A 27,341-nucleotide genomic window follows, 5' to 3' on the forward strand; every position below is an offset into this window, starting at 1 on the left:
GCCCAACGTGAACTGAAATGGATCACCATTTTGGACACAGTAACACCAAAGGGCCTTAATGAGGCTCTAAACTTCGCCCCGTTTCTATGAGTGGCTCTTGTCATGTACTGCACCATTCCTTTCCTTTTTAATTTAGGGTATTTTTTAATCAACATTTTTTATCTGGTTTCTTTTTGGCCCCATTATTAATTTTCAGTGTTCCTAATTTAATTCTCTTGCCTTCATAGGACCTTGTCACAGTTATAATCCATTGTGGTTTACATGTCGAACTTGGACCTGACATCGATTTTGGAAAATTGTTCGCACATGATTCCCTTATGACATGGACGTACTGTCACTTTAAGAAGATCTCTTCATAATAATTCCCCTGTTCCTTGTTTTTATGTAATATGACTGATGCCATTGTTATCTCATTACTGTAGTCTTATCTATGGGATGGCATGGATACTTATTTATTGTTCACATTTTCCATTTCCAGCTATTAGCCTGTCCCGCCCTCTGGTTGCTGTGCGCGCTCCCATCGCGCGGTGATTTGTCCCCACTGCCTGCCCGGCGTCCCTTTGGGTGGGGGTGGATGCTGCGGACCCCTGGGCCCGGGGGCCCGCCGCGTCCCCCCTCACTGGACTGCCGGGGACTTGGTGTGGACTCTCGCCGCGCTTTGGCGTGCACGCCGCCATGGCAACCCGATGGCTGATTGACGGGCTCTAGCTGGGAGCTGTGTCCCGCCCTCTGATCTCCGTGCCCCGTGCGCGCCGCTCGCCTTCCTTGCCCGCCCCTTGGCCGTCCTTGCTGGGTGGGGGTGGCCTTGGAGCACGTAGTTGTTGTGCTCCGGGCTCCCTCTCCCATTGGACGGCTGTGGGGCGTGTGATGTTGGGCGCGCGGTGCGCGTGTGCGTCAGCGGGGATCCGATTGGCTGGGACACATCTTCTAGGTCCTGGTCTGCCCAATGAAGTCATGTGACTTCCTATTTAAGGTCCTTGAACGGCAATTGCCGTATACCTTCCCTGATGAAGCCAGCAGACGTAATCCGTGCGAAACGCGCGTAGGAAGGCTCCTTGCACTGTCGTGGGACGCCCTGGTGATCACCCCCCCCTTTAACTATGTGTAAGTTACGGGTTCTTAGGGTCTTTTTCATGTGACTGGTTTGCTATTGGGTGACCTCTGCCCTGTCTAAATGGACCTATGCCGATTTGGCTATACATTTTCATGTGTCCTGTCAGGGCAGAGGCGCCATACCTGTTAGTCATTTTTTGTGACCTTTTTCCATGATTAGTCTGATGTTTGGTACCTCTGTCCTGTCTTAAGGATTTATGCTGACTCAGCTATACATATTTACGTATCCTGCCAGGACAGAGATGCCATATTTATCAGCCAGCCACTTATGACTACTTATGACCCTTTGCCCCTGCTAGTAATTTTCGCCTACTTGGGGTGTTTATCACTTTTGCTCTCCCACTTATGTGTGGTAATTCACCTTGTTCTCCATTAGCACCGTATATGTACATTTTCTATAATGATTGAAACCATTTTTTATATAAAAAGAAATTTGTATAATAAAGTTTTTTGATATTTTATATGAACAGCCTTGTAAGCTCCATTTCTTTCTTCTATGCTTATGTGCCATATGGAGTGGCGTTGATTTTGATGCGAGATGTGCCCTGGTTCAATGTTTTTGTGTCCCATGCAAAAATATGCAGCATCAAAAACATGAGTAAAACTCAATGTGGGCACGTACCCTTATTGACTTATAGAGCGCCTCTTTCTGAAACGGGAATACCAAATATATTTACTTTTCTGATTATTTTTACATAAATATATGTAAATCCAAATATAATATGTTTTTTTTTATTTTTTGAAACTTTTTCTTTTTTCTTCTACCTAGTCCCAAGTCGGGAGATCAACTTCGCCTGACCTGACCACTGATCCAATGCTCTGCAATGCTTTTGTATTGCAGGGAATTAAATCAATGACTGGCACACAGGCAGAAGGTGTGTCAGGTCCTGCTCACGGCAGGACATCGCAGGCCTTGGTACCTGGGTGACCTTGCAGTCATTATTCAGCTCAATGTCACCCTGTCAGACGTAATTGCTAGCGCGTTGTGCTAATCAGGGCAGATAGGGAGCCCACTCTCTTTGGTCAATAGATCGATGCCTCTGCCACTATTGGCAGCAGCATCAGAGGGGTGAAAACACCCGTAATCTGTGCTAGCACCGATCGATCGTGGGCTTTACTGCAGGTTGTCAGCGATGATACATTGCTGACACCTGCTGATCATTTCCCTGGCTCTGCTTGTGAGACGGTGCGATCATAGAGCAGTACATGTACGGCAGATGTCATGAAGGGGTAGAATAGGGTTCTGCATGTATTTTATTTTTATTTATTTATTTTGCCAATGTTACTTTTTTCATATCATGATCTTTATTAACAAACAAACAAAAAAAAATTAGTAGTTTTGCAATTTACAAGCTAGCCAATAGGACTTTTTAAGATTCCTAATTCCCTTACAGAAATGACTTTCAGCCAGGCTTCTATTATATTAAGCAGGATTACAAATGACAGAGAACACCTCTATACACAGCCGATATCACAGGATCCACCAATCACAATAGATAATCACATCTGACCCCGCTTCCCTCCCCTTTGTGCGCACACATTAGATGCTTTAAAAGGGAACATGTCACGTGGAGAAATACTAATAACCTGCAGATATGGGGTTAATCTGCAGGTTAATAACACTCTGAACCTGCCAGGCGACTTCACATTAAACTCCGCTGCTGGGAGGAAATTAACTTTAATTCCCCAGTTTCAGTGACTGAGGCAGCGCCGACGCGGGTTTAGTGACCGGTCTGTGCATCGAGTGCGGTCTCTGTAGCCATGCCCCCCACACTGGCTGACATCCTTCTCTAATGCTGAGCGACAGTCAGTGCGGGGGGCATGGCTACAGCGACCGCATTCTATGAACAGACCGGTGACTAAACCCGCACCGGCGCTGCCCTCGTGACAAACTGGAACGCTGTCGGGAGGATTAATAAGTTAATTTCCTCCCAGCATCGGGGTTTAATGTGCAGCCACCGGGCAGGTTCAGAATGCCATTAACCTTGTTTTTGATTGTTTTCTTACTTAATGGGAAGTGGTCACTAGACCAAGAGGAATAGAGGATCCTGCAGTTACAAGTAGAAGTGCTTTATATAAGCCATTATAGGCTCCATGCGCACGCTGTAGTTTTTTATACGTTTTTGATGCAGTTTTGTGGTGACTATACTGCATCTAATGGCTAGGACACACTGCGAGTAACGAGTAAAATGGTGTGAGTGGAATGCGATTTAAAAAAAAAAAAAAAAAAAAAAATCACATTCCACCCGGACCTATGTTACTCTATGGGACCGTTCCCGTCTGCGATTATTTTCTCAGCCCTAATCAGGCCGAGAAAACAGTCGCAGCATGCGCAGATGGAATCTGATCCATATTCATACAAGTCTCTATGGGTGCGAGTGAAGCGTCGCACTGCACTCAAATGACACCGGAGTGCGGTGCGATAATTGCATCAGTTGACAATGGAAGAGATAGGGAGATTAATCTTACCAGGCTTTCGGCTGTTAATTCAGGCAACTCATGGACAACACATGATGGATAGTCTAAAATAGAAATACTAAGTAGAAAAAAAACAACATGTCAATTTATTTGAGGTTATTACCTTTTATACATCCATGATTTGTTACAACTTTAACACTAGAACTACTGGACTCGTGACACCTATATAGAAATACATAGTGCAAAGTAGTCAAAATGACTACCTCAGTAGTTCTAGTGTTAAGTAAAGAATCTTAGAGAAAGTTACAGCATAAGGATCTATATTTCTGCATTGTTGGGGTCTTCTAATTGGTGACGTTTTTAAAGAAGGGAATTTTGTTTCCTTACCGTAAATTCCTTTTCTTCTAGCTCCTATTGGGAGACCCAGACAATTGGGTGTATAGCTTCTGCCTCCGGAGGCCACACAAAGTATTACACTTTAAAAAGTGTAACCCCTCCCCTCTGCCTATACACCCTCCCGTGCATCACGGGCCCATCAGTTTTGGTGCCAAAGCAGGAAGGAGGAAACTTATAAATTGGTCTAAGGTAAACTCAATCCGAAGGATGTTCGGAGAACTAAACCATGAACCAAAGAACAATTCAACATGAACAACATGTGTACACAAAAGAACAACAGCCCGAAGAGAACAGGGGCGGGTGCTGGGTCTCCCAATAGGAGCTAGAAGAAAAGGAATTTACGGTAAGTAAACAAAATTCCCTTCTTCTTTGTCGCTCCATTGGGAGACCCAGACAATTGGGACGTCCAAAAGCAGTCCCTGGGTGGGTAAAAGAATACCTCGATAAAAAGAGCCGTAAAACGGCCCCCTCCTACAGGTGGGCAACCGCCGCCTGAAGGACTCGCCTACTTAGGCTGGCATCTGCCGAAGCATAGGCATGCACCTGATAGTGTTTCGTGAAAGTGTGCAGACTCGACCAGGTAGCCGCCTGACACACCTGCTGAGCCGTAGCCTGGTGCCGCAATGCCCAGGACGCACCCACGGCTCTGGTAGAATGGGCTTTCAGCCCTGAAGGAATCGGAAGCCCAGAAGAACGGTAGGCTTCAAGAATCGGTTCTTTGATCCACCGAGCCAAGGTTGACTTGGAAGCCTGCGACCCCTTACGCTGGCCGGCGACAAGGACAAAGAGCGCATCAGAACGGCGCAGGGGCGCCGTACGAGAAATGTGGAGTCGGAGTGCCCTCACGAGTGCAAATCCTTTTCACATTGGTGAACTGGATTGGGACAAAAAGAAGGTAAGGAGATATCCTGATTGAGATGAAAAGGGGATACCACCTTAGGGAGAAAGTCCGGGACCGGACGCAGAACCACCTTATCCTGGTGAAACACCAGGAAGGGGGCTTTGCATGACAGCGCTGCTAGCTCAGACACTCTCCGAAGTGATGTGACTGCCACTAGGAAGACCACCTTCTGCGAAAGGCGTGAAAGAGAAACATCCCTCATCGGCTTGAAAGGTGGTTTCTGAAGAGCCGTTAGCACCCTGTTAAGATCCCAGGGTTCTAGCGGACGCTTGTAAGTGGGACTATGTGGCAAACCCCCTGCAGGAACGTGCGTACCTGCGGAAGCCTGGCTAGACGCTTTTGAAAAAACACGGAAAGCGCCGATACCTGTCCCTTGAGAGAGCCGAGAGACAAACCCTTGTCCATTCCGGATTGAAGGAAAGACATAAAAGTGGGCAAGGCAAACGGCCAGGGAGTAAAACCCTGATCAGAGCACCAGGATAAGAAGATCCTCCACGTCCTGTGGTAGATCTTGGCGGACGTTGGTTTCCTGGCCTGTCTCATAGTGGCAATGACCTCTTGAGATAACCCTGAAGACGCTAGGATCCAGGTCTCAATGGCCGCACAGTCAAGTTGAGGGCCGCAGAATTCAGATGGAAAAAAGGCCCTTGAGACAGCAAGTCTGGTCGGTCTGGTAGTGCCCATGGTTGACCCACCGTGAGATGCCACAGATCCGGGTACCACGACCTCCTTGGCCAGTCTGGGGCGATGAGGATGGCGCGGCGGCAGTCGGACCTGATCTTGCGTAACACTCTGGGCAGCAGTGCCAGAGGGGGAAATACATAAGGCAGTCGAAACTGCGACCAATCCTGAACTAATGCGTCTGCCGCCAGAGCTCTGTGATCTTGAGACCGTGCCATGAATGCCGGGACCTTGTTGTTGTGCCGGGACGCCATTAGGTCGACGTCCGGCGTTCCCCAGCGGCAACAGATCTCTTGAAACACGTCCGGGTGAAGAGACCATTCCCCTGCGTCCATGCCCTGGCGACTGAGAAAGTCTGCTTCCCAGTTTTCTACGCCCGGGATGTGAACTGCGGAGATGGTGGAGGCTGTGGCTTCCACCCACAGCAGAATCCGCCGAACTTCTTGGAAGGCTTGACGACTGCGTGTGCCGCCTTGGTGGTTGATGTACGCCACCGCCGTGGCGTTGTCCGACTGAATTCGGATCTGCCTGCCTTCCAGCCACAGCTGGAACGCCTTTAGGGCTAGATACACTGCCCTTATCTCCAGAACATTGATCTGAAGGGAGGACTCTGTCTGAGTCCAGGTTCCCTGAGCCCTGTGGTGGAGGAAGACCGCTCCCCACCCTGACAGACTCGCGTCCGTCGTGACCACAGCCCAGGATGGGGGCAGGAAGGATTTTCCTTTCGACAGCGAAGTGGGAAGAAGCCACCACTGAAGAGAGGCTTTGGCTGCCCGGGAAAGAGAGACGTTCCTGTCGAGGGACGTCGACCTCCTGTCCCATTTGCGGAGAATGTCCCATTGGAGTGGACGCAGATGAAACTGCGCAAATGGAACTGCCTCCATTGCTGCCACCATCTTCCCTAGGAAGTGCATGAGCCGCCTCAAGGGGTGTGACTGGGCTCGAAGGAGAGATTGCACCCCTGTCTGTAGTGAACGCTGTTTGTCCAGCGGGAGCTTCACTATCGCTGAGAGAGTATGAAACTCCATCCCGAGGTAAGTTAGCGATTGGGTCGGTGTCAATTTTGACTTTGGGAAATTGATGATCCACCCGAACCTCTGGAGAGTCTCCAGAGCAGTGTTCAGGCTGTGTTGGCATGCCACCCGGGAGGGTGCCTTGACTAGAAGATCGTCTAAGTAAGGGATCACCGAGTGTCCCTGAGAGTGTAGGACTGCCACCACTGCTGCCATGACCTTGGTGAAGACCCGTGGGGCTGTCGCCAGGCCGAAAGGCAGTGCCACGAACTGAAGGTGTTCGTCTCCGATGGCGAAACGCAGGAAGCGTTGATGCTCTGGTGCAATCGGCACGTGGAGATAAGCATCCCTGATGTCGATTGATGCTAGGAAGTCTCCTTGGGACATCGAGGCGATGACGGAGCGGAGAGATTCCATCCGGAACCGTCTGGTTTTCACGTGTCTGTTGAGCAGTTTGAGGTCCAGAACGGGACGGAATGATCCGTCCTTTTTTGGCACCACAAACAAGTTGGAGTAAAAACCGCGACCACATTCTTGAAGGGGAACAGGGATCACCACTCCTTCTGCCTTCAGAGTGTTCACCGCCTGAAAAAGAGCATCGGCTCGCTCTGGGGGCGGAGATGTTCTGAAGAAACGAGTCGGAGGACGAGAGCTGAGCTCTATCCTGTGCTGAGGTCTATTTGGTTTGGACTGGGGTAAGGACGAGTCCTTTCCCTTGGATTGTTTAATAATTTCATCCAGTTGCTCGCCAAACAGACGGTCGCCAGAAAATGGCAAACCGGTTAAGAACTTCTTGGAAGCAGAGTCTGCCTTCCATTCGCGTAGCCACATGGCCCTGCGAACTGCCACTGAATTGGCGGATGCTACCGCTGTACGGCTCGCAGAGTCCAGGACGGCGTTCATGGCGTAGGACGAAAAAGCCGACGCCTGAGAGGTTAAAGACACAACCTGCGGAGTAGAGGCACGGGTGACTGCATTAATCTCAGACAGACAAGCTGAGATAGCTTGGAGTGCCCATACGGCTGCGAATGCCGGAGCAAAAGACGCGCCTATGGCTTCATAGATGGATTTCATCAGGAGCTCTACCATCTGCCACTGCCACTATGGATCTAGCCGCCAGTCTAGAGACTGGAGGATCCACCTTGGGACACTGAGCCCAACCCTTAACTACGTCAGTGGGGAAGGGGTAACGTGTGTCATTAAGGCGCTTAGTAAAGCGCTTGTCCGGAAATGCTCGGTGTTTCTGGACTGTATCTCTGAAGTTGGAGTGATCGAAAAACGCACTCCGTGTACGTTTGGGAAACCTAAATTGGAATTTCTCCTGCTGAGAAGCTGACTCCTCAATCGGTGTAGTTGGAGGAGAAAGTTCTAGCACCTGGTTGATGGACGCTATAAGGTCATTTACTATGGCGTCCCCTTCAGGTGTATCAAGATTGAGAGCAGCGTCAGGATCAGAGCCCTGATCTGCCACCTCCGCTTCATCCTCCAGAGAGTCCTCATGCTGAGACCCTGAGCAGTGTGATGAAGTCGAGGGAAGCTCCCAGCGAGCCTGCTTAGCCGGTCTGGGACTGCGGTCCGTGTCGGAGTCCTCACCGTGGGACCTAGGAGCCACCCCAGGAGCACTTTGCTGCGCCGACCGAGGGGGGCCTGGGGGCAATGATTCAACAGTGCCCGGGGCCTGTGTTACCGGTCTGGACTGCAAAGCTTCTAGTATCTTAGCAGACAATCTATCCATAGACTGAGCCATGGATTGTGAAAGTGACTCAGAAAGTTTCTCAGCCAACACTGCAAACTCTGTCCCTGCCACCTGGACAGTGGTAGCCGGTGGTTCTACCTGGGCCGAGGGTCCCACCAGTGGCTGAGGCTCCGGCTGAGTGAGTGTCACAGGGGCCGAGCATTGCACACAATGAGGGTAGGTGGAACCTGCAGGTAACATAGCCGCACAAGAGGTACAGGTTGCAAAATAAGCCTGTGCCTTGGCACCCTTGCTTTTTGCGGACGACATGCTGTTGTCTCCTCTTAGAGCAATCAGTGAGGGTATATAGCCAAAAACAAATAATGCGGCCGAACAGAGCAAATGTATACAATATATGGATATATATATACACTTCGGCACCCGGGGGGGCCAGCACCTGGTAACAGGTGCGGCTTACCGACCGCCCTCAGCGGTTGTGTGTCCACCAGATTCCCTGCCTGGGCCTCCCAGAGCTGTTGGAGCTCGTCTGAAGTTCTCCACCGGCAGAAGTGAAGATAGCAATGGCTGCCAGCGTTCTCAGAGGAGGAGGGGGCCGTGGGCGTGCCTCAGAAAGTGCGGGAATCTGGTGCCCCACAGTGCTCAGTGAGGGGGGAGGAGGATACCTAAGTATGCTCCAGCCCTCACCGCTGACGTCCAGTCTAGCGTCCCGCCCTTACCCCTGACTGGCAGGCCCGGGGGCGGGAGTATGCGGTACTAGGCCGCAGAAGCCGGGGACTAAAGTTAGTAACGCGGCCGGGAAACAGTCGCGGTCGGCGCGGTAGTCCCGGCGATACCAAACACACAGCAGCCGCAGAACACAGGCGCTCTATGCGCCGTCCCCAAGGGGACACAGAGTACCTCAGAGAAGCAGGGCCTGTCCCTGATGATACCCGGTCTCCTGTCCGTCAGATTCCCCCAGGGGCTGCGGAGGGAGCCCGGTCCCAGTGCATGGTGACCGGTTAGGATCCCACTTCTCCCAGAGCCTCTAAGGGATGGGGAAGGATAACGGCATGTGGCTCCAGCCTTTGTACCCGCAATGGGTACCTCAACCTTAACAGCACCGCCGACCAGAGTGGGGTGAGAAGGGAGCATGCCGTAAGCCCTGTTAGGGGCCCTCTTTTCTTCCATCCGATAAAGTCAGCAGCTGCTGCTGACTAAAATGTGGAGCTTGCGTGAATGTGTGCCTCCTTCAACACAAAGCGAAAAACTGATGGGCCCGTGATGCACGGGAGGGTGTATAGGCAGAGGGGAGGGGTTACACTTTTTAAAGTGTAATACTTTGTGTGGCCTCCGGAGGCAGAAGCTATACACCCAATTGTCTGGGTCTCCCAATGGAGCGACAAAGAAATCCTAGTATTCTGCTACAGATTTCTGCTGTCTGAAACACTAAAGGCCCCGTCACACGCAGAGATAAATCTTTGGCAGATCTGTGGTTGCAGTGAAATCATGGATATATTGTTCCACTTGTACACAGCCACAAACCTGGCACTGATTGTCCACAATGTCACTGCAACCACAGATCTGCCGCAGATTTATCTGTGTGTGTGACAGGGCCTTAAGACAATGCTAAAGCACAAATGATACTGATCCTAAAATAAGACACCTCCATTTCTTCATATATTTCCATACGTACAGACATGAAAGCACGAATAGGCGAGATCAGGGGCATAATTAAAATCTAACTTAATCTATATGTTTTTTTGTGGTAAGGGTTGGCTGGATCTTTGTTTTACGGCCAACAATAATGGTCCAACCACAGACCTCTATGATCCTGTTAGATCGGGTCATTAGACCTACAGTCAGGCCACATTTAGCACCTGTATTAGGATCGTGTGAAACTAATACAAGATAAAACAGGACAATTTCACGCAAACATTGCCTAAAGCAAAGCTTAACCAAGTGGAACTTAATAGGAGGACAAATTTAAAATTCTGTTTCTAAGTTTTTACATATGAAAGTAGTGATATGACCGTATAGGCACGTTAACCCCAATAAGAATGATCATGTCTGTTGTAGAGATCCGATGTACTAGTCACAAGAAATCTATCGTACAAGTCATATGTAAAATCAGGGCAGAAGTGCACTGGGGCCGTGTCAATGTACTTGTATGGATTCTTCTAAGTACACCGACACGCCCCTGTGCACTTCTAACCTGATTTGCATATTTCTACATTACATTTTTGATAGCGGCCACATTGGATCTGTAGAAAAAAGGCATAATTTTTATTAGGTATATCACTACCTACATATGTAAATATGTGCCAAGTCCCTTTCATAGTTTCTTTATACAGCTCACTTTTGACAGCAGCTCTTCTTCAGGAGGGGGAAAAAATGGATGTTAAAATGTAACATATAATCTTTGTATAATACTTTAGCCCAATTGTCCACTTATTTTTCATTCAGAAATGTGTTTTCTATAGGATAACCCCCCCATAATTTCATTAAGCTACTTAAGTAACACAGCAATCTAGTGAAGCGTTTTCCACGAGAAGACAGTATATCATGGTATTGTACAGTGATAAAATTTTATCCCTGGGGACAACCTACTGTCTGAAAGAACCAATCTATCATAATGGCACTTTCACAGGTACAATAAGTGATGAGGAGCACCATTTGCCCTTTGGGGAGCAAAGTTCCTGTCATGCTAGGTATGGTGAGGTACCAAGCGAATAGCAAAAGGGAAGGGAAACCTTGTGTCTAGGGAAGAGGAAGATGATGACCCATAACCAAACCTACTGCTGGTCCCTGGGCTCCCTCACCACCCTATATAGGTTCTGCACTTATGCGCTAAGCCTAGGTATCCCTAGTGCTGGGCCCTAAATAGAAACGTATGGAATAAGCTCTTCGCCAACTCCACTAAACACTATAGAAGACACAAGGAGGACACACAGGCGGAAAATGCATAAACTTCTTATCCACAGATGACTCAGGTAGAAGTTCAGCAAAGTTTTCAGCAACGATACCACAGAGGAGTACAGGACACCTGCTTGCAACCAGGGCTTGAATGAACTGAATAATAATATCACCAGCACCAGACCAAGGAATGAAGGGGTATTTAAGCACCAAAGAATATACCGATGATCAGCAGCTGGGTAGAAGGCGAACTCCTGCCGAGCCCAAAAGGAGGAGAGATGAAAATCCAGCAGGAAAGCTTCTTATAAAAATGAATACTGACGGCAGGAACAATAGAAAGTCAGGAAGCATTCTGCTCAGCCAAACGCTGTGACCTTCTATAGCCAGAAACCACATGACTATCACCCGTGACACGCCCATGGCAGTTCCTTAGACAAATATATAGGTGTCTTTTGCAGAGCCTCTAAATTACCAAAACAGCACAAATCCCCTAAATGTGCTCCGATTTAGCAAATAACACCCATACATATTACTTATTGATGTAGTGACTATTTTAATCTCAATGCCCTTTTCCATAAATTAGTGCACAGTGACTTGCATAGTGTGAAAATACCATTCAAGTGCAATATATAGTGCTCAGCTTCTGCTTCTAGAGACAAGCTCCCCATAAACTGTTAAGCGGGTAGTCAAAGACTTAAAGGGGATCTCCCTTTCAGTAAATTAATATCCCCATCTGCAGGTTATTATAAAGAAAAACTGCACTGCACTCCTCTTCTCAAGTTTCTGCATACTTTTCCCTGTATCTGGCATTTGCTGAACTGTTGACGTCATGACGGCTGACAGTCAGTGTGCTTAGTGGCTTTGCCAGTGTCGACTGAATGTCCCCTTCAGAGCCGCTGAGCGCACCAATATGATATCAGCGCTGCAGCCAATCCCAGACCCTGGAGCACCGGTGGGGACTTGTGCACTCTGAGATGGCGATTACAGCGCAGTTTGTTTCTTTGGAACAATCGCAGCTGGCTACATTCATTTACTGAAGGGAAGAAACCTGTTAACCAGTGATGACCCATCTCAATATGGGATCAGCTGAACACTGCTCTGACAGCAGGCTGAATTAAGTGATGTTCGGGCTGAATATAGCAGCCTTGCACATTGCTTAGCGGCCGATAATAGGTACGGTAGTGCATTCACGTCAGCACCAAATTAACAGATTAATTCAGAGTTGTGATCTCAATTTTCAATGATCACCATGAAACAAATATTTCAACAGAAACACAGCCAATAAATAGGCAAAGAAGGGGCCTGTAGCAATATGTATATGCTGTATGTCCCCTAGGGGCCTCTAGGGGCCTCTCTTCTTGTATGTGTTTACAAGCAAGTGGGAACTCGCTGGTACGGCAGACAGAGTGCAGGCAGCAGAGAGAGATGTTATGGCTGACAATACCACCTAATAAATAGCCTAAAGATCTCTACTGAGTGTGATTACTGAGAGACACAACAACAGAACATGGTGGCAGCTGGGCGCAGAACCTTCATGTGACACCTGCAAATTCCCAGAGCTTGTGTGTGAGACTGGGACTGTACAGAACATCATAGCAACTGTGAGTACAGATTTCCTGTCATTATACAAGATGGAGACTGGTCTGAAGCCCCCTCAGAAACTGGATGGAGATTGATTTGTTACAGGACACAAGGGCGAGAACAGTGATTAAAAAACTCAAGGCCCATTTTGCCAGGTATGGCATTCCAGATATCGTGTTCTCTGACAATGCTGCTCAGTTTACTTCAGAAGAGTTTAAAACTTTCAGCAAGAGATGGGAATTTGAACACCAGACGTCTTCTCCAAGATATCCACAGAGTAATGGCAAAGCAGAGTCCGCAGTAAAAACGGCAAAAAGACTCCTTAAAAAAGCAAAACAGGCAGGTACTGATGTATATCTGTCTATACTGGATCATAGAAACACACCCACCCAAGGCATAGACAGCAGTCCGGCACAGAGGCTCATGAGTAGACGTACAAAGACACTCATACCAACCGCTAGTCATCTGTTAAAGCCAAAGTTGGTGGGAAACATCAAAGCTCAACTAATGAAAAATCAAGATAGGAAAGCTTTCTATTACAATAAATCTGCAAAGGATCTGCCAGATCTCCAGAGGAATGACAACATACGGCTGCAGCCAAGCAGCAAATATGACAAACACTGGCAAAAGGCAAAGGTTGTCCAGAAACTAGGACCTCGGTCCTACGAAATTGTAACAGAAGACGGAAGAAGCCTAAGGAGAAATAGGAGATATTTGAGGAAAACACAAGAACAAGATGATTCATGGCCTTTTGAACAATATCCTGATACCCAAGATAACGAGGCAGAAAGTCCAAGCCAAGTACCAACAGTGACGGCTGACCATCAGGGTGAGACTGTTAACCAGAGACAGGCAAGATCAGAAGGCACATTACCAGAATCAGAACAACTACCAGAGGTGGACATTGACTCTTCTTATGTTACTAGGGCCGGCAGAATGATCAGGAAGCCTGCGCACCTCAACGATTATATCTAACTGTATATATTGTAATTCTCTTTTACTTGGTCAGATTAAATTGTGTTTATTAAGTTTGATTGTTATTCTTGTTTAAAGAGAAAGGATGTAGCAATATGTATATGCTGTATGTCCCCTAGGGGTCTCTCTTCTTGTATGTGTTCACAAGCAAGTGGGAACTCGCTGGTACGGCAGACAGAATGCAGGCAGCAGAGAGAGATGTTATGGCTGACAATACCACCTAATAAATAGCCTGAAGATCTCCACTGAGTGTGATTACTGAGAGACACAACAACAGAACAGGGCCAACCTTACTTACTGCTCCAGTCATGAGCCAACATAGCAGACAAATTCTGTTTTGAGCGGAGAACCAGCTGAAGTGGCTACCAGGGGATCAGTGCCCCTGGCCACAGAATTGTATTAGTAAATGTCACAAACCACCGGGGGGGGTCACTCAGAAATCCCCCGCGCTGGCTACCAGTACGTCACAATCGGGGGGTAACAAGTGGGGGTCACCCCTCCTTTATACCTCCCGACCGACAGACAGAGCACGTGACGCGCTCTCTAGCGCCCCTCTTATAGTCAGGCCAATTATGGAATTGCCCGACCATAAGCAAGGAGGCCGCTATACTACTTATGCCGATTATTGAAGGGTCCCCGGTGAGAGTAAGGTATATATTCCCCCGACCTCCGCGGGCGGAATATATAAAATCTCCCCGAATCTCACTGGCCTCCCCACAATAATCCTTGGCACAATTCGCTGCCACCAACCGATTTACGGTAACTATTAGCCGAACACACAGACGTGGGATTCAAGATCGAGATAACAGAACAGCCCAAGATTAATTATATAATTTAATCAGCCTAAAGCACACTAGAAACTACAATATATACAATAGGGAATCTACAGAATATACATAGGTCAGAGTACAGTTACAGATAAAGCATGGTTTACAAACAGGTATGCAATTTGATCAGTTACCTTGTGCGTCTGGCCACAGGGGGGCGCTGTAGACCAGGTTTCTAGGAACTCCCACAGATGTTTCCTGCACGTGACCCCCAGCGAAAGAACACTGGAAAATGGCCGAAGTAGGGTTATCAACCTGGACAAATCCAGGTCCCCTCCTACCTTCGTGACCTCAGAGGGAGCACTGCTCCACCCCTGGCTTGAGTTATGGACAATCCACAACATGGAATATGGGCCATAACTTTGCCTGGGAGCGTCGTAGGCGGACGCCAATGCTCTCATTGTGACAGTTATGAATTTAGCTACAGAACGAGGGGACTCATGACCTGTCTGCCAGTTCCCCATTGGCTGATATCACGCCTGGGGCATTTCCCAATGTCCTGCTCCCATAAAAAGGGTGTGCCGGCATCGTCCGCATGCGGAGACACCATTTTTATGGTTGCCGTATTTATCGGAAATATGGCTTGCGAGATATGAACCATTTTTTACTGGAGTCGTTCTGTCTAGCTAGTTCCATAGCCTTGCTAATGAGATACAACTCTTGTTACAGGGTGACGGCAGGGAGTCATCCTGTGTCCATTGTTCCCACACCACCTCATCTCCATATCACAGGAGATGGCCATGGGATTTGTTGCTAAACCAGTTGTGTGAAGGAAAGGGGGGGTGACACCAGGAGAGGGCTTCCTGACATACTTGAATATCATGATTTATCGTCATATCTCCGGATTTACCTCACACCTCCCCCCTTTTGAGGGCGCTAGGGGGCAGCACACTCCGGTGTTCCCCCGTGCGCCCGTCCGCGACCTCTCCTTGTCGGGACAGCCCGTCTGCGTTACCGTGGTCACGGCCCCTTTTGTGGCGAATGGTGAAGTTGTATTGCTGGAGCGCAAGGCTCCATCGCAACAATTGCCCATTCGTCCCAGAGACGGTGTGCAACCAGCTGAGGGGATTGTGGTCCGTCTCCACGATGAAGTGGCGCCCGTATAGATAGGGTTGCAGACGCTGCAGGGCCCACACTATGGCCAGGCACTCCTTCTCCATCGTGGAATAGGCAACTTCCCTTGGTAACAGCTTCCTGCTCAGGTACAAGACTGGGTGCTCTTGGCTCGCAGAGTCCACCTGGCTGAGCACCGCACCGAGGCCGAAGTCACTGGCGTCGGTCTGTACTACAAACGGCCGCGTGAAGTCGGCTGCCTGTAGCACGGGCGGGCTGGACAGGGCGTCCTTTAGGGCCCGGAAGGCTGTCTCGCAGTCCATTGTCCAATCGACTGCAGAGGGCAGCTTCTTCTTGGTGAGGTCCGTCAAGGGCTTTGCCAGGCTACTATAGCATGGAACAAACCTCCTATAGTACCCAGCGGTCCCCAAGAAGGACATCACCTGCTTCTTGGTCCTGGGGGTGGGCCAGGATGCGATGGCTTCCACTTTCTCAGGCTCGGGCTTCAGTGTTCTCCCACCTACCCGGTGACCGAGGTACTGGACCTCGCTCATGGCCAGCTGACACTTTCCCGGCTTGATGGTCAAACCTGCCCGGTGGATCCGCCTGAGCACCTGTGCTAGATGCTCTAGGTGGTCCTCCCAGGTGGGACTGAAGACGGCAATGTCATCCAGGTACGCGGCCGCGTACCCTTCAAGTCCCTTGAGCAGGGTGTTGACCATCCGCTGGAAAGTGGCAGGGGCATTCCTCATCCCGAATGGCATCACCGTGGACTCGTACAGTCCAAATGGGGTAATAAAGGCAGAGCGTTCCCTGGCCTTGCGAGTCAGGGGGATCTGCCAATATCCCCGGCTCAGATCCATGATGGTCAGGTACTGAGCCCCGGCCAACTGATCGAGCAGGTCATCGATGCGTGGCATTGGGTACGCATCGGCGACCGTGACAGCATTGAGCCCCCTGTAGTCCACGCAGAACCGAGTGGTTCGGTCCTTCTTAGGGACGAGGACTACAGGCGAGGCCCAAGCGCTGTTGGATGCCTGGATCACCCCCAGCTTCAGCATCTCGTCAATCTCCTGGCGCATGTGTTGCTGCACCTCCAGGGAGACCCGATATGCTGAACGCCGGATCGGGGGATGATCCCCAGTGTCCACGTGATGGACAGCCAAGTCAGTCCTTCCGGGCTGGTTGGTAAACAACCCCCGGAAGGGGAGGAGGGTGGCCCACAGCTGGGACCGTTGGTCTTCCAAGAGCTGGTGGCCAACCTCCACATCCTCAATGGATCCGCCTGCCCTAACCTGGGCTAGCATATCCAAGAGGGTTTCCGCTTCTCCCTCCTCGGGCAGGTTGCACACGGGGAGCGCACATGCCTCCCGCTCATGATGTGCCTTCATCATGTTCACATGGAAGGGCTTCCGCCTTCCACGGGCAGGGTCCAGGGTGACCAGGTACGTTACAGGGTTGAGCTGCTGGTACACGAGGTATGGGCCTTCCCAGGCTGCCTGAAGCTTGTCCTGTGGTACGGGGACCAGTACCCACACCTTTTGACCCACTTGGTAGGTCCTCTCACAAGCGTTCTGGTCGTACCAACGCTTCTGATCGGCCTGGGCTTGAGCCATATTGTCGTGTACCAGTTGCGTCAAGGCCTGCATTTTGTCCCGGAAGCGCATGACATACTCGATAACCGACACTCCAGGGGTGGCCAAATCCCCTTCCCAAGCCTCTTTCACCAGAGCCAGGGGGCCCCGCACACGTCGCCCGTACAGGAGCTCAAACGGTGAGAATCCTGTTGAGGCCTGTGGAACCTCCCGGTAAGCAAATAACAGGTGTGGGAGATACCGCTCCCAGTCACGCCCATGGGAGTCGACCAACATCTTAAGCATCTGCTTTAAGGTGCCATTGAACCGCTCGCACAGGCCATTAGTCTGTGGATGGTACGGGCTGGCCACCAGATGTCGCACCTGGACTTGCTTACAGAGGGCCTCCATCAGCTGGGACATGAATTGGGTCCCCCGGTCAGTGAGCATTTCCTGGGGAAAACCCACTCGGGAGAAAATCTCCAGCAATGCGGTGGCCACCTTGTCAGCCCGAATGGACGACAAGGCCACTGCTTCTGGGTACCGGGTGGCATAGTCCACTACCGTCAGTATGAAGCGTTTCCCGGAGCTGCTGGGGATGGCCAGCGGGCCGACCAGATCCACAGCCACCCTCCTGAAAGGCTCATCGATGATGGGCAGAGATACCAGTGGGGCTTTGGGGCGTGGCCCCGCCTTCCCCACTCTCTGACAGGTTTCACACGAACGGCAGTAGGCAGCCACATCGGCCCCCATTTTTGGCCAGTAGAAATGCTGGTTTAACCTGGCCTTGGTCTTAGCGATCCCAAGGTGTCCGGCCATCGGAATCTCATGTGCGATCCGCAACAACTCCGTCCGGAACGGATAGGGTACCACCAACTGTCGGTCCCTGGGCCACGCCTCCGGTGAACCCTGCTGGACCGTGGCCCGGTACAGCCGTCCTTGGTCCCAGACCACTCGCTCCGGGTCCGAGTCCGAGGGAGGCTGTGCCGCCTGCTCCTTAAGAGCTTTCAGGCTGTCGTCAGCTTCTAACGCTGCCTGAAACCCCTGACTAGATGTGGCCAGAATCGACGAGACTGTCACATCTTCAGTCAGTACCCCGGGACCTGTGTCCTGGCCTCCACCTGACTCGGCTGCCACTTGGTCAGAAGGGGAAGAGCTATCGGACCTCCGGGAGGCCCCTTGGCTTCCAGCACTCCCACTGCGGGTGACAGCGGCCACAGCCGCTGCGACCGTGGGTCGTGCCTGCTCCTCCTCCGTTCCTGACCAAGTCGCCGGTTCAGGCAGACCTACCTGGCTTCCTGACACCCCGGTTGTGGGGGAACCATGCACCGAGATCTTACCTGGGAGCACTTCCGCTCCTGGACCGGCCCCAATCTCACCTGCCTGTTCCCCTCCTGCAGCAACAGAACCCCGCTGTGAAATCTCTGGGGACCCCACATTTGCTGTGGTAGCCCCCACCCCACACACTGGTCCTCCCCCTGCAGCACCCTGCTCTCTGCTTATCCCTGCAGAGGGCAACAGATCCCAGCTCACAGGCTGGTTACTTGTAGAGGCATTGTCACACCTTTCTCTGACCCCCTCCCCTCCTGTCACAGCTGCAGCTGCGTGTGTGTCTATGGTGTCTGTGCAAGCAGAAATATCAGAGTTCACTCCCTCCTCCCTTACATCATTCATAGATAACACATTAACATTGTCAGGAGTCATGTCAGTACTGGCTGAAGGTTCAGCCCTTGGGGGGGGCCCAAACTGGGAGGTTATCTGCCCCAAATCTGTCCCAAGTAGCACGTTTGCAGGGATCCGATCAGTTACCCCCACCTCCCTCACCCCTCGCCCTGCGCCCCAGTCCACATAAATGTCAGCAACAGGCAGCGCCGGGTCAGTGCCTCCAATCCCGGAGACAGCGAGGGTTTTTCCAGGGATCAAGTCTTGGGGGGACACCATCTCAGGCCGCACCAGAGTCACCTCCGAGGCGCTGTCTCGCAGTCCTATGGTCACAGACCGGCCGACGGTGACAGGTTGGAAGCTGTCCAGGGACCTACCACCACCCCCACCCACACAATACACCTTGGGCGGCCCTTGGGACGGGGACGGAGCCGGGGCCTTGGGACGCTGAGGGCACATGGCCTTGAAGTGTCCAGGTAGGTTGCACTGGTGGCACCGTCTTGGTTCCGCCACGGGCCTGGAGAGGGGAGTTGAGGGGGACACCCCCTGCAGTCTAGGGGCAGGTGGGGCAGTCGCAGAATTCATCTTACCCCCTCTCCAGGTGCTGCTGGTGGCCGCTCTCCTGGCCTCAGGGGCCCGGTTGTTGGTGTAGTCATCGGCAAGGGCAGCTGTAGCCGTGGACCCCTTTGGCTTCTGGTCTCGGATGAACTGGCGGAGATCCTCAGGGCAGTTCCACAAGAGTTGCTCCGTGATGAACAAGTCCAGGATCTCCGGTCCGGTGGAAAGCTGCAGGCCTTGGGTCCAGTGGTCGGCAGCTCGGGCAAGTGCCCGCCGGTGGTCAGCCCAGGAGTCCTTTGGTCCCTTCTGTAGGCTCCGGAACTTCTTGCGGTAGGACTCTGGAGTGAGGTTGTACTGTTGGATCAGGGCCCGCTTGATGGTGTCGTAGCCCTGATCTGCCTCAGCAGGCAAGTCCCCAAGGATATCCAGGGCCTTACCCCTTAAACGGGGGGTCAGGTATTTGGCCCACTGGTCCTTGTCCAGATGGTGCTGCAAGCAAGTCCGTTCAAAAGCAGTCAAGAAAGAGTCCAAGTCTCCATCCTTCTCCAGCACTGGGAAGTCCTCAACACGGACCTTTGGAAGTTTGGTGTCTCGAAGGTCACATGTGGCTGATGAGGGCCGGAGCTGAGCTAGCTGCAGCTGGTAGTCACGGTCTGCCCGTCGCTCTCGCTCTTCACGCGCTGCCTGCCGCTCTCGCTCCGCAGCCTCACGCTCTGCGTGCCGCTCCGCAGCCTCAGCGTCACGCGCTGCCTGCCGCTCTGCCCTGCGCTCTGCCAGGAGTTCCTTGTAGCCCTTCTGGTCTCCAGCCTGGAGAAGGGCCATAGCCATTTGAAGAAGGCTATCCGAGCCTCCCAGGCTCGGTGGAATGGCACGTGGTGATCTGCGGCACGCTGCAGAGCTAGGCGATTCACTGTCCCTTTCAGAGCGGAGGGCTGGCATCTGGCTCGTTGAGGAACCTTGGGTGAGCTCCTCCTCATCTTGTCCAGCAGTGCCAGGTTGCGCAATGTCCTCGGCAGAACGGTTTTCTGGCGTCGAGCTCCTGGAGGACTCGTGGGCAACCTCCTCATTGCTATTAACCAAAAAGAAGGACCAAAGATCCATATCTATTTAAATTTAGGCAGCGCAGATCCCACCATATTACTCATATATGAAACCGAAAAAAGAGTGTTTCTGCATATAAGAATTTGTCAAAGAATCCATTCAATATCCATCATGATTAGAAAAATATCAAATTTTATTCAATCATAATTAATGCACAATATTATATTATTTTATTAAATGCTGGTGTACACAGAGTTTAAAGGAACCCTACCCCATAAAAACAAACACAGAAATAACTGGTGCGTTGTGGAACAGTCATAGTATCAAAAAATTCATATATCATACATACGTATAAATTCCTGGGTATAAATAAACAAGGGCACATCCAATGATTGCCCACAGCTATATTAGGATGCAAAATTAAGCTCAAAGGATTCAAATCTTAAACCCGCAGTTTGCAATTCATATTGCGGCCAGATCTATAATTCATAACCGTATGGGTGAGATCAATAATAAAATTAAGCTGTTTTAAATAGCCAACATTAGTATGTACATATCATTTGTAAGGAACAAAACACGATGTTCAGGGACAATGTATATATATATAGTTCAGTCCAAGGAAAAGGATTTTCCATATATTAATAAAGTTATATTATTACATAGGACAAATTCCTACATTTAAAGATATTATATCAACCTGATATTTGCTTTACATTATAGATAGATCACACCCATTAGGGTTAAGATGATTTCAGAGGATCATGGTTTGGTGTACCCAGATAGTGGACCATAACGCCCAGCACCTCAATGTAAACACTGGAGCGTTATGGAACAACCATATTAACAATAATTCCTATATCACATATATTGACATAAACTCCTGGGTGTAAATGATTAGAGACACCTCCTCAAAAAATGCCCGCAAAATCTTATATCAACAGCAAAACCACCTCCATTAAGTATTAGCCGGTTCAATGAGCCATAAATTATTATACCCTGGTGGCGGACCACAACGCCCAGCACCTCGACGCGCGTTTCGCCTCTCGCTTCGTCAGGAGGTGCTGGGGTAGCCGTGGGGTCACTCTTATATAATAGAAGCCCACCTGGAGTCTTAATCCGGCGCGCGCCGCACAGCGGAGGCCGCATCGCCCACTTCCGCCGGCGTCCCGGAAGGCGCCCTGCGCATGCGCACAGAACAACCCGCGATTGGGCGCCGGCAGAGAGGGCGAGGCAGGCTCCGATATGCAGAGCGCGCTCTGACACCAGTGTGGCCGAGTGGCCATATTGAAAAGGGGCAAGAGTACTGGCAACATCCAAAACAAAATCCACATGCATGTTATAGCTTTCAGGACGGTAATTTTGATAAACAATTATACATGCCATACAATTTAATAGCATATGAGAAGGAAAGCTTTAAGGAATATAAAGAATTCAATATAGAATATTCAGAGAGCATACTCAGACGTGTTTATAAAAATCTGACATCTAGTGGACAGACCCCTATATAGCATAAAGATATGCTCAGTGATGAATCAAAGAGGGGAAGATATTGTTATAAACACAAGCATTCACAATATTAAATATGAATATAGATATAACAGAATAATTTTCGCTTCCAGATGTTTATTTCCTCAGGATATAGCTCTCATAGTCCAAAAAAACCTTCCCATAGTGTTAACACTTCATCCCGTCCCTATGCACCATACATGTAGAACATTCTACATAAAAAGAAAAACAGAAAAAATACAAAAAACATAATTAGAATGACCAAAACAAGAATATTTAAAAAGCGAGATACAAGGTGGCAGCACTCCGGCAACAGTATGAACAAACAGTGCCAAAACAGAAAGCACAATTCATATATATATATTTGTAGTCATATCAAGGAGACCGGAGGATGGAGGTAGAGACAACACAGCGGGAGATAAAGACAGGGGGACCACATGGCGGAGAGGGGGCCAACGGGGGCAAGATCTTATAAGAAAGGTTTAAAAGAGATGGAATCATTCAACCCCCTTGGTTTCTCCGTCTCCAACACCGTGATCCACCTGACCTCCCTCTGTGCCAGAATTCTCTTGGGGTCACCCCCCCTAGGACTCAAATATACTCTATCAATCCCGCGGAACTTAAGAAGCCGCCAGTTGCAATTGTGGCTCTCCCTAAAGTGCTTCGGGATATTCTTTAATAGCTCAAGTTCCTCAGGCTTCGTCACTCCAGCAGCCCTCTTTATATCCCTGACGTGCTCCAGGATCCTCACTCTAAACTCACGAGAGGTGAGTCCCACGTAAATGAGTCCACATGGGCATTTTGCCCAGTAGACCACATACGTCGTCCTACAGTTGATATTGTGAACGATTTTAAACTCTTTGTTGTTCGCAGAGTTGTGGAAGGTAAAGGTCCTTTCTATTTGTGAGCAAGCCCCACAATCTCCACAACTGAAGGAGCCCCATCTAGGACCCCCAGTCCTCTCCAAAAAGTTCGAGGGTGGTGGTATATAGTGACTCCTCACTATCATATCACCCAATGTTTTGGATCTTCGAGGGGTAATTTGTGGTCTATCTGATAAGACAGATTTCAAATCCTTATCAGATAATAAAATGGGCCAATATCGCTCCACAACTTCCTTCATTTTGCGCCATTGAGAGTGGTAAGGTGTAATCAACCTCACTTGATCATCCACTTTTTTCCTTCTAGATGGAACCAAAAGGTCGTCCCTAGGGGTCGCCCTTGCCCTATCATATCCCTGTTGGATTGCCCTATTAGTGTAGTGTCTGCTCTTAAAACGTTTTTTCAATTCCAGGGCTTGCCCCTCAAACAGGTCAACACTTGAGCATATACGTCGAGCCCTAAGGAACTGACCTGTTGGGATTGAGTTGATGACTTGTGGCGGGTGAGATGACTTGGCACTCAGGAGAGAGTTCACAGCTGTGTTCTTTCTGTAAATGTCCGTTTTTATGGAACCGCCCTCATTCTTCACAACCCTTACGTCCAGGAACTCAATAAAATCCGTGCTGGAATGGTAAGTCAAATTTATATTTAGAGCATTGTCATTCAATGCCAGCATGAACAAATCAAGTTTCTCCCTCTCACCCTGCCAGATAGCAAAGACATCGTCTATAAACCTCACCCACATTAAAACTGTACCTCCGTCCTCCTCAGGGAATTGTATGAGGCGCTCCCAATACCCCAGGAAGAGGCACGCATACGAGGGCGCACAAGACGCCCCCATAGCAGTGCCCCTCTCCTGGAGATAGTAGCGCCCCCTGAAGAGGAAGTAGTTGTGGGTGAGGATGAATCCGAGCAGGGTGAGGAGGAGATCAATCAACGACCTGTCAAGGGATGTGGTACACAAAAAGAACTCCACTGCCCTTAATCCATCTCTATGAGAGATGGACGTATAAAGAGACTCCACGTCTGCAGTGAACATTATAGTATCACCCAGGAGTTTATGTCAATATATGTGATATAGGAATTATTGTTAATATGGTTGTTCCATAACGCTCCAGTGTTTACATTGAGGTGCTGGGCGTTATGGTCCACTATCTGGGTACACCAAACCATGATCCTCTGAAATCATCTTAACCCTAATGGGTGTGATCTATCTATAATGTAAAGCAAATATCAGGTTGATATAATATCTTTAAATGTAGGAATTTGTCCTATGTAATAATATAACTTTATTAATATATGGAAAATCCTTTTCCTTGGACTGAACTATATATATATACATTGTCCCTGAACATCGTGTTTTGTTCCTTACAAATGATATGTACATACTAATGTTGGCTATTTAAAACAGCTTAATTTTATTATTGATCTCACCCATACGGTTATGAATTATAGATCTGGCCGCAATATGAATTGCAAACTGCGGGTTTAAGATTTGAATCCTTTGAGCTTAATTTTGCATCCTAATATAGCTGTGGGCAATCATTGGATGTGCCCTTGTTTATTTATACCCAGGAATTTATACGTATGTATGATATATGAATTTTTTGATACTATGACTGTTCCACAACGCACCAGTTATTTCTGTGTTTGTTTTTATGGGGTAGGGTTCCTTTAAACTCTGTGTACACCAGCATTTAATAAAATAATATAATATTGTGCATTAATTATGATTGAATAAAATTTGATATTTTTCTAATCATGATGGATATTGAATGGATTCTTTGACAAATTCTTATATGCAGAAACACTCTTTTTTCGGTTTCAACCTCCTCATTGCTGTCCACAGCACCGTCCTCCCTCTCTTCGGCTCCTGCCTTAGCATTGGCCAGTTGCATAGCTCTGCTCCTGGTGCCATCAGCCATTCTTGCAGACTTTTGGTCACTGACACAGAACTGACACCTGATGCCTCCACACACCTTACAGTATCTGCACTCTGACACTCTAGTGTTGAGCTAGTCTGAAGACCCCAGCAGCCACAGCTGCTGCAGGCAGTCTTTAGTGTCTGGGAGTATGGGTCTCACACTCACACACACTATTATCTCGATCCCACCGCTATGCCACCAATATGTCACAAACCACCGGGGGGGGTCACTCAGAAATCCCCCGCGCTGGCTACCAGTACGTCACAATCGGGGGGTAACAAGTGGGGGTCACCCCTCCTTTATACCTCCCGACCGACAGACAGAGCACGTGACGCGCTCTCTAGCGCCCCTCTTATAGTCAGGCCAATTATGGAATTGCCCGACCATAAGCAAGGAGGCCGCTATACTACTTATGCCGATTATTGAAGGGTCCCCGGTGAGAGTAAGGTATATATTCCCCCGACCTCCGCGGGCGGAATATATAAAATCTCCCCGAATCTCACTGGCCTCCCCACAATAATCCTTGGCACAATTCGCTGCCACCAACCGATTTACGGTAACTATTAGCCGAACACACAGACGTGGGATTCAAGATCGAGATAACAGAACAGCCCAAGATTAATTATATAATTTAATCAGCCTAAAGCACACTAGAAACTACAATATATACAATAGGGAATCTACAGAATATACATAGGTCAGAGTACAGTTACAGATAAAGCATGGTTTACAAACAGGTATGCAATTTGATCAGTTACCTTGTGCGTCTGGCCACAGGGGGGCGCTGTAGACCAGGTTTCTAGGAACTCCCACAGATGTTTCCTGCACGTGACCCCCAGCGAAAGAACACTGGAAAATGGCCGAAGTAGGGTTATCAACCTGGACAAATCCAGGTCCCCTCCTACCTTCATGACCTCAGAGGGAGCACTGCTCCACCCCTGGCTTGAGTTATGGACAATCCACAACATGGAATATGGGCCATAACTTTGCCTGGGAGCGTCGTAGGCGGACGCCAATGCTCTCATTGTGACAGTTATGAATTTAGCTACAGAACGAGGGGACTCATGACCTGTCTGCCAGTTCCCCATTGGCTGATATCACGCCTGGGGCATTTCCCAATGTCCTGCTCCCATAAAAAGGGTGTGCCGGCATCGTCCGCATGCGGAGACACCATTTTTATGGTTGCCGTATTTATCGGAAATATGGCTTGCGAGATATGAACCATTTTTTACTGGAGTCGTTCTGTCTAGCTAGTTCCATAGCCTTGCTAATGAGATACAACTCTTGTTACAGGGTGACGGCAGGGAGTCATCCTGTGTCCATTGTTCCCACACCACCTCATCTCCATATCACAGGAGATGGCCATGGGATTTGTTGCTAAACCAGTTGTGTGAAGGAAAGGGGGGGTGACACCAGGAGAGGGCTTCCTGACATACTTGAATATCATGATTTATCGTCATATCTCCGGATTTACCTCACAGTAAATCATATCTATTTACAAACAATTTATGAACATTTTTACCCCTCATTTACCCCATGTAAGTGAAAACCGTGTTACCCCAATTCTGTTCTGTATGTGATTAAATAAAATGTCATGTACCCGCCGCTCCCACCTGTTCTTGGCACAGATGAAGGACATAATGTTCTGGTTGAAGAATTTCAGGATCAGGGGGATGCAGTTTGCGAACACCAGGTGCTGGGAGACATATTCAAACTGCAAAAGCAAGAATATGACAATGTTGGGGCAATGCTCATACTCAGCAAAGTATCCAAGGATTTTACTGATTAGAAGAATATATTCACTTCTTCCACTGCACGTAACTACACTGAAAGAAGGGTAATAACGTTTATGTCTGAAGTTTATTAACCAGTTTACGTCAGATTAAACGGAGGACAAAAAAGTTGCGCACAGAGTTGCCGTAAGTTTCAAACGCCATAAAGAGTTGCCAATTGTTCCCTGGATTGCGTCTTTGCCATTTTTTTTTTTTTTAAAGAATGGCATGGTTTTCTGAGCAAAGGCACAGCCAACAGCTTTTGGACAGATTTATTAAGTTAAGAGCCAAAAAAATTACACAATTTAGTGCAAATCTAGCGGGTATAGTTTTGATTCTCTGACTCTAAGACAGTCTGACATGCATAAAATTAGGGGGCATGTGTTATTTTTACCAAATTTCTTGCAATTTACAATTTTTTTTGCAGGTCAAAACCCCCCCAAAAAGAACTCCCAAAGATTTAAATGAAAGGGATAGTGACAAATTAATAATATAAAATATAATTTTTTTTTAATTTTTAACATTTAAAATATCAAGTGCAGAATAAGTAAACATAAATCCTGGACTGGATCAATTTCCCAAATATTAGCCGCGGATTAACAGGTTTTGTAAAGTGCCTAGTGCAGTGACCAGATGGTAAAAGCAGGGGCGTAACGACCGCGGTCGCAGAGGTCGCCACTGCGACCGGGCCCGCAGGGTTATAGGGGCCCTGCAACCGCTCTGCTATGATATGGGGGGTGCAGGCTGTATGGGGAGCAGAGTGTGTGAAGTATGGGGGCAGGGGCGTAAGTACCGTGGTCAGAAGGAGAAGAGAGGTACTTGTTTTTTATTTTGCTGGCTGCATGACACATGGAGGCCCTGGGGGAAGGAGGGGC

General features: G+C 49.1%; 1 protein-coding gene across 3 annotated transcripts in view; it reads right to left on the reverse strand.

Annotated features, from left to right (window-relative positions):
* STRIP2 (striatin interacting protein 2) overlaps window positions 1-27,341 on the reverse strand; it is a 204,737-nt gene that overhangs the window by 53,954 nt on the left and 123,442 nt on the right. Inside the window, exons 17-19 of one of the 3 annotated variants that reach the window (XM_075345362.1) lie at window positions 26,308-26,408; window positions 23,241-23,392; window positions 3,582-3,649 (exon numbers count right to left, since the gene is read on the reverse strand). In XM_075345362.1, coding sequence (XP_075201477.1) covers window positions 3,636-3,649; window positions 23,241-23,392; window positions 26,308-26,408 — 267 coding nt within the window. In that variant the 3' untranslated portion in view covers window positions 3,582-3,635. Of the gene's footprint in view, window positions 1-3,581; window positions 3,650-20,597; window positions 22,100-23,240; window positions 23,393-26,307; window positions 26,409-27,341 lie in introns of those variants that run through there. The other 2 variants (XM_075345361.1, XM_075345363.1) reach the window with 2 other exon arrangements.

The sequence above is a fragment of the Anomaloglossus baeobatrachus genome, chromosome 4 (assembly GCF_048569485.1).
Source record: "Anomaloglossus baeobatrachus isolate aAnoBae1 chromosome 4, aAnoBae1.hap1, whole genome shotgun sequence".
Classification (NCBI taxonomy): Eukaryota; Metazoa; Chordata; class Amphibia; order Anura; family Aromobatidae; genus Anomaloglossus; species Anomaloglossus baeobatrachus.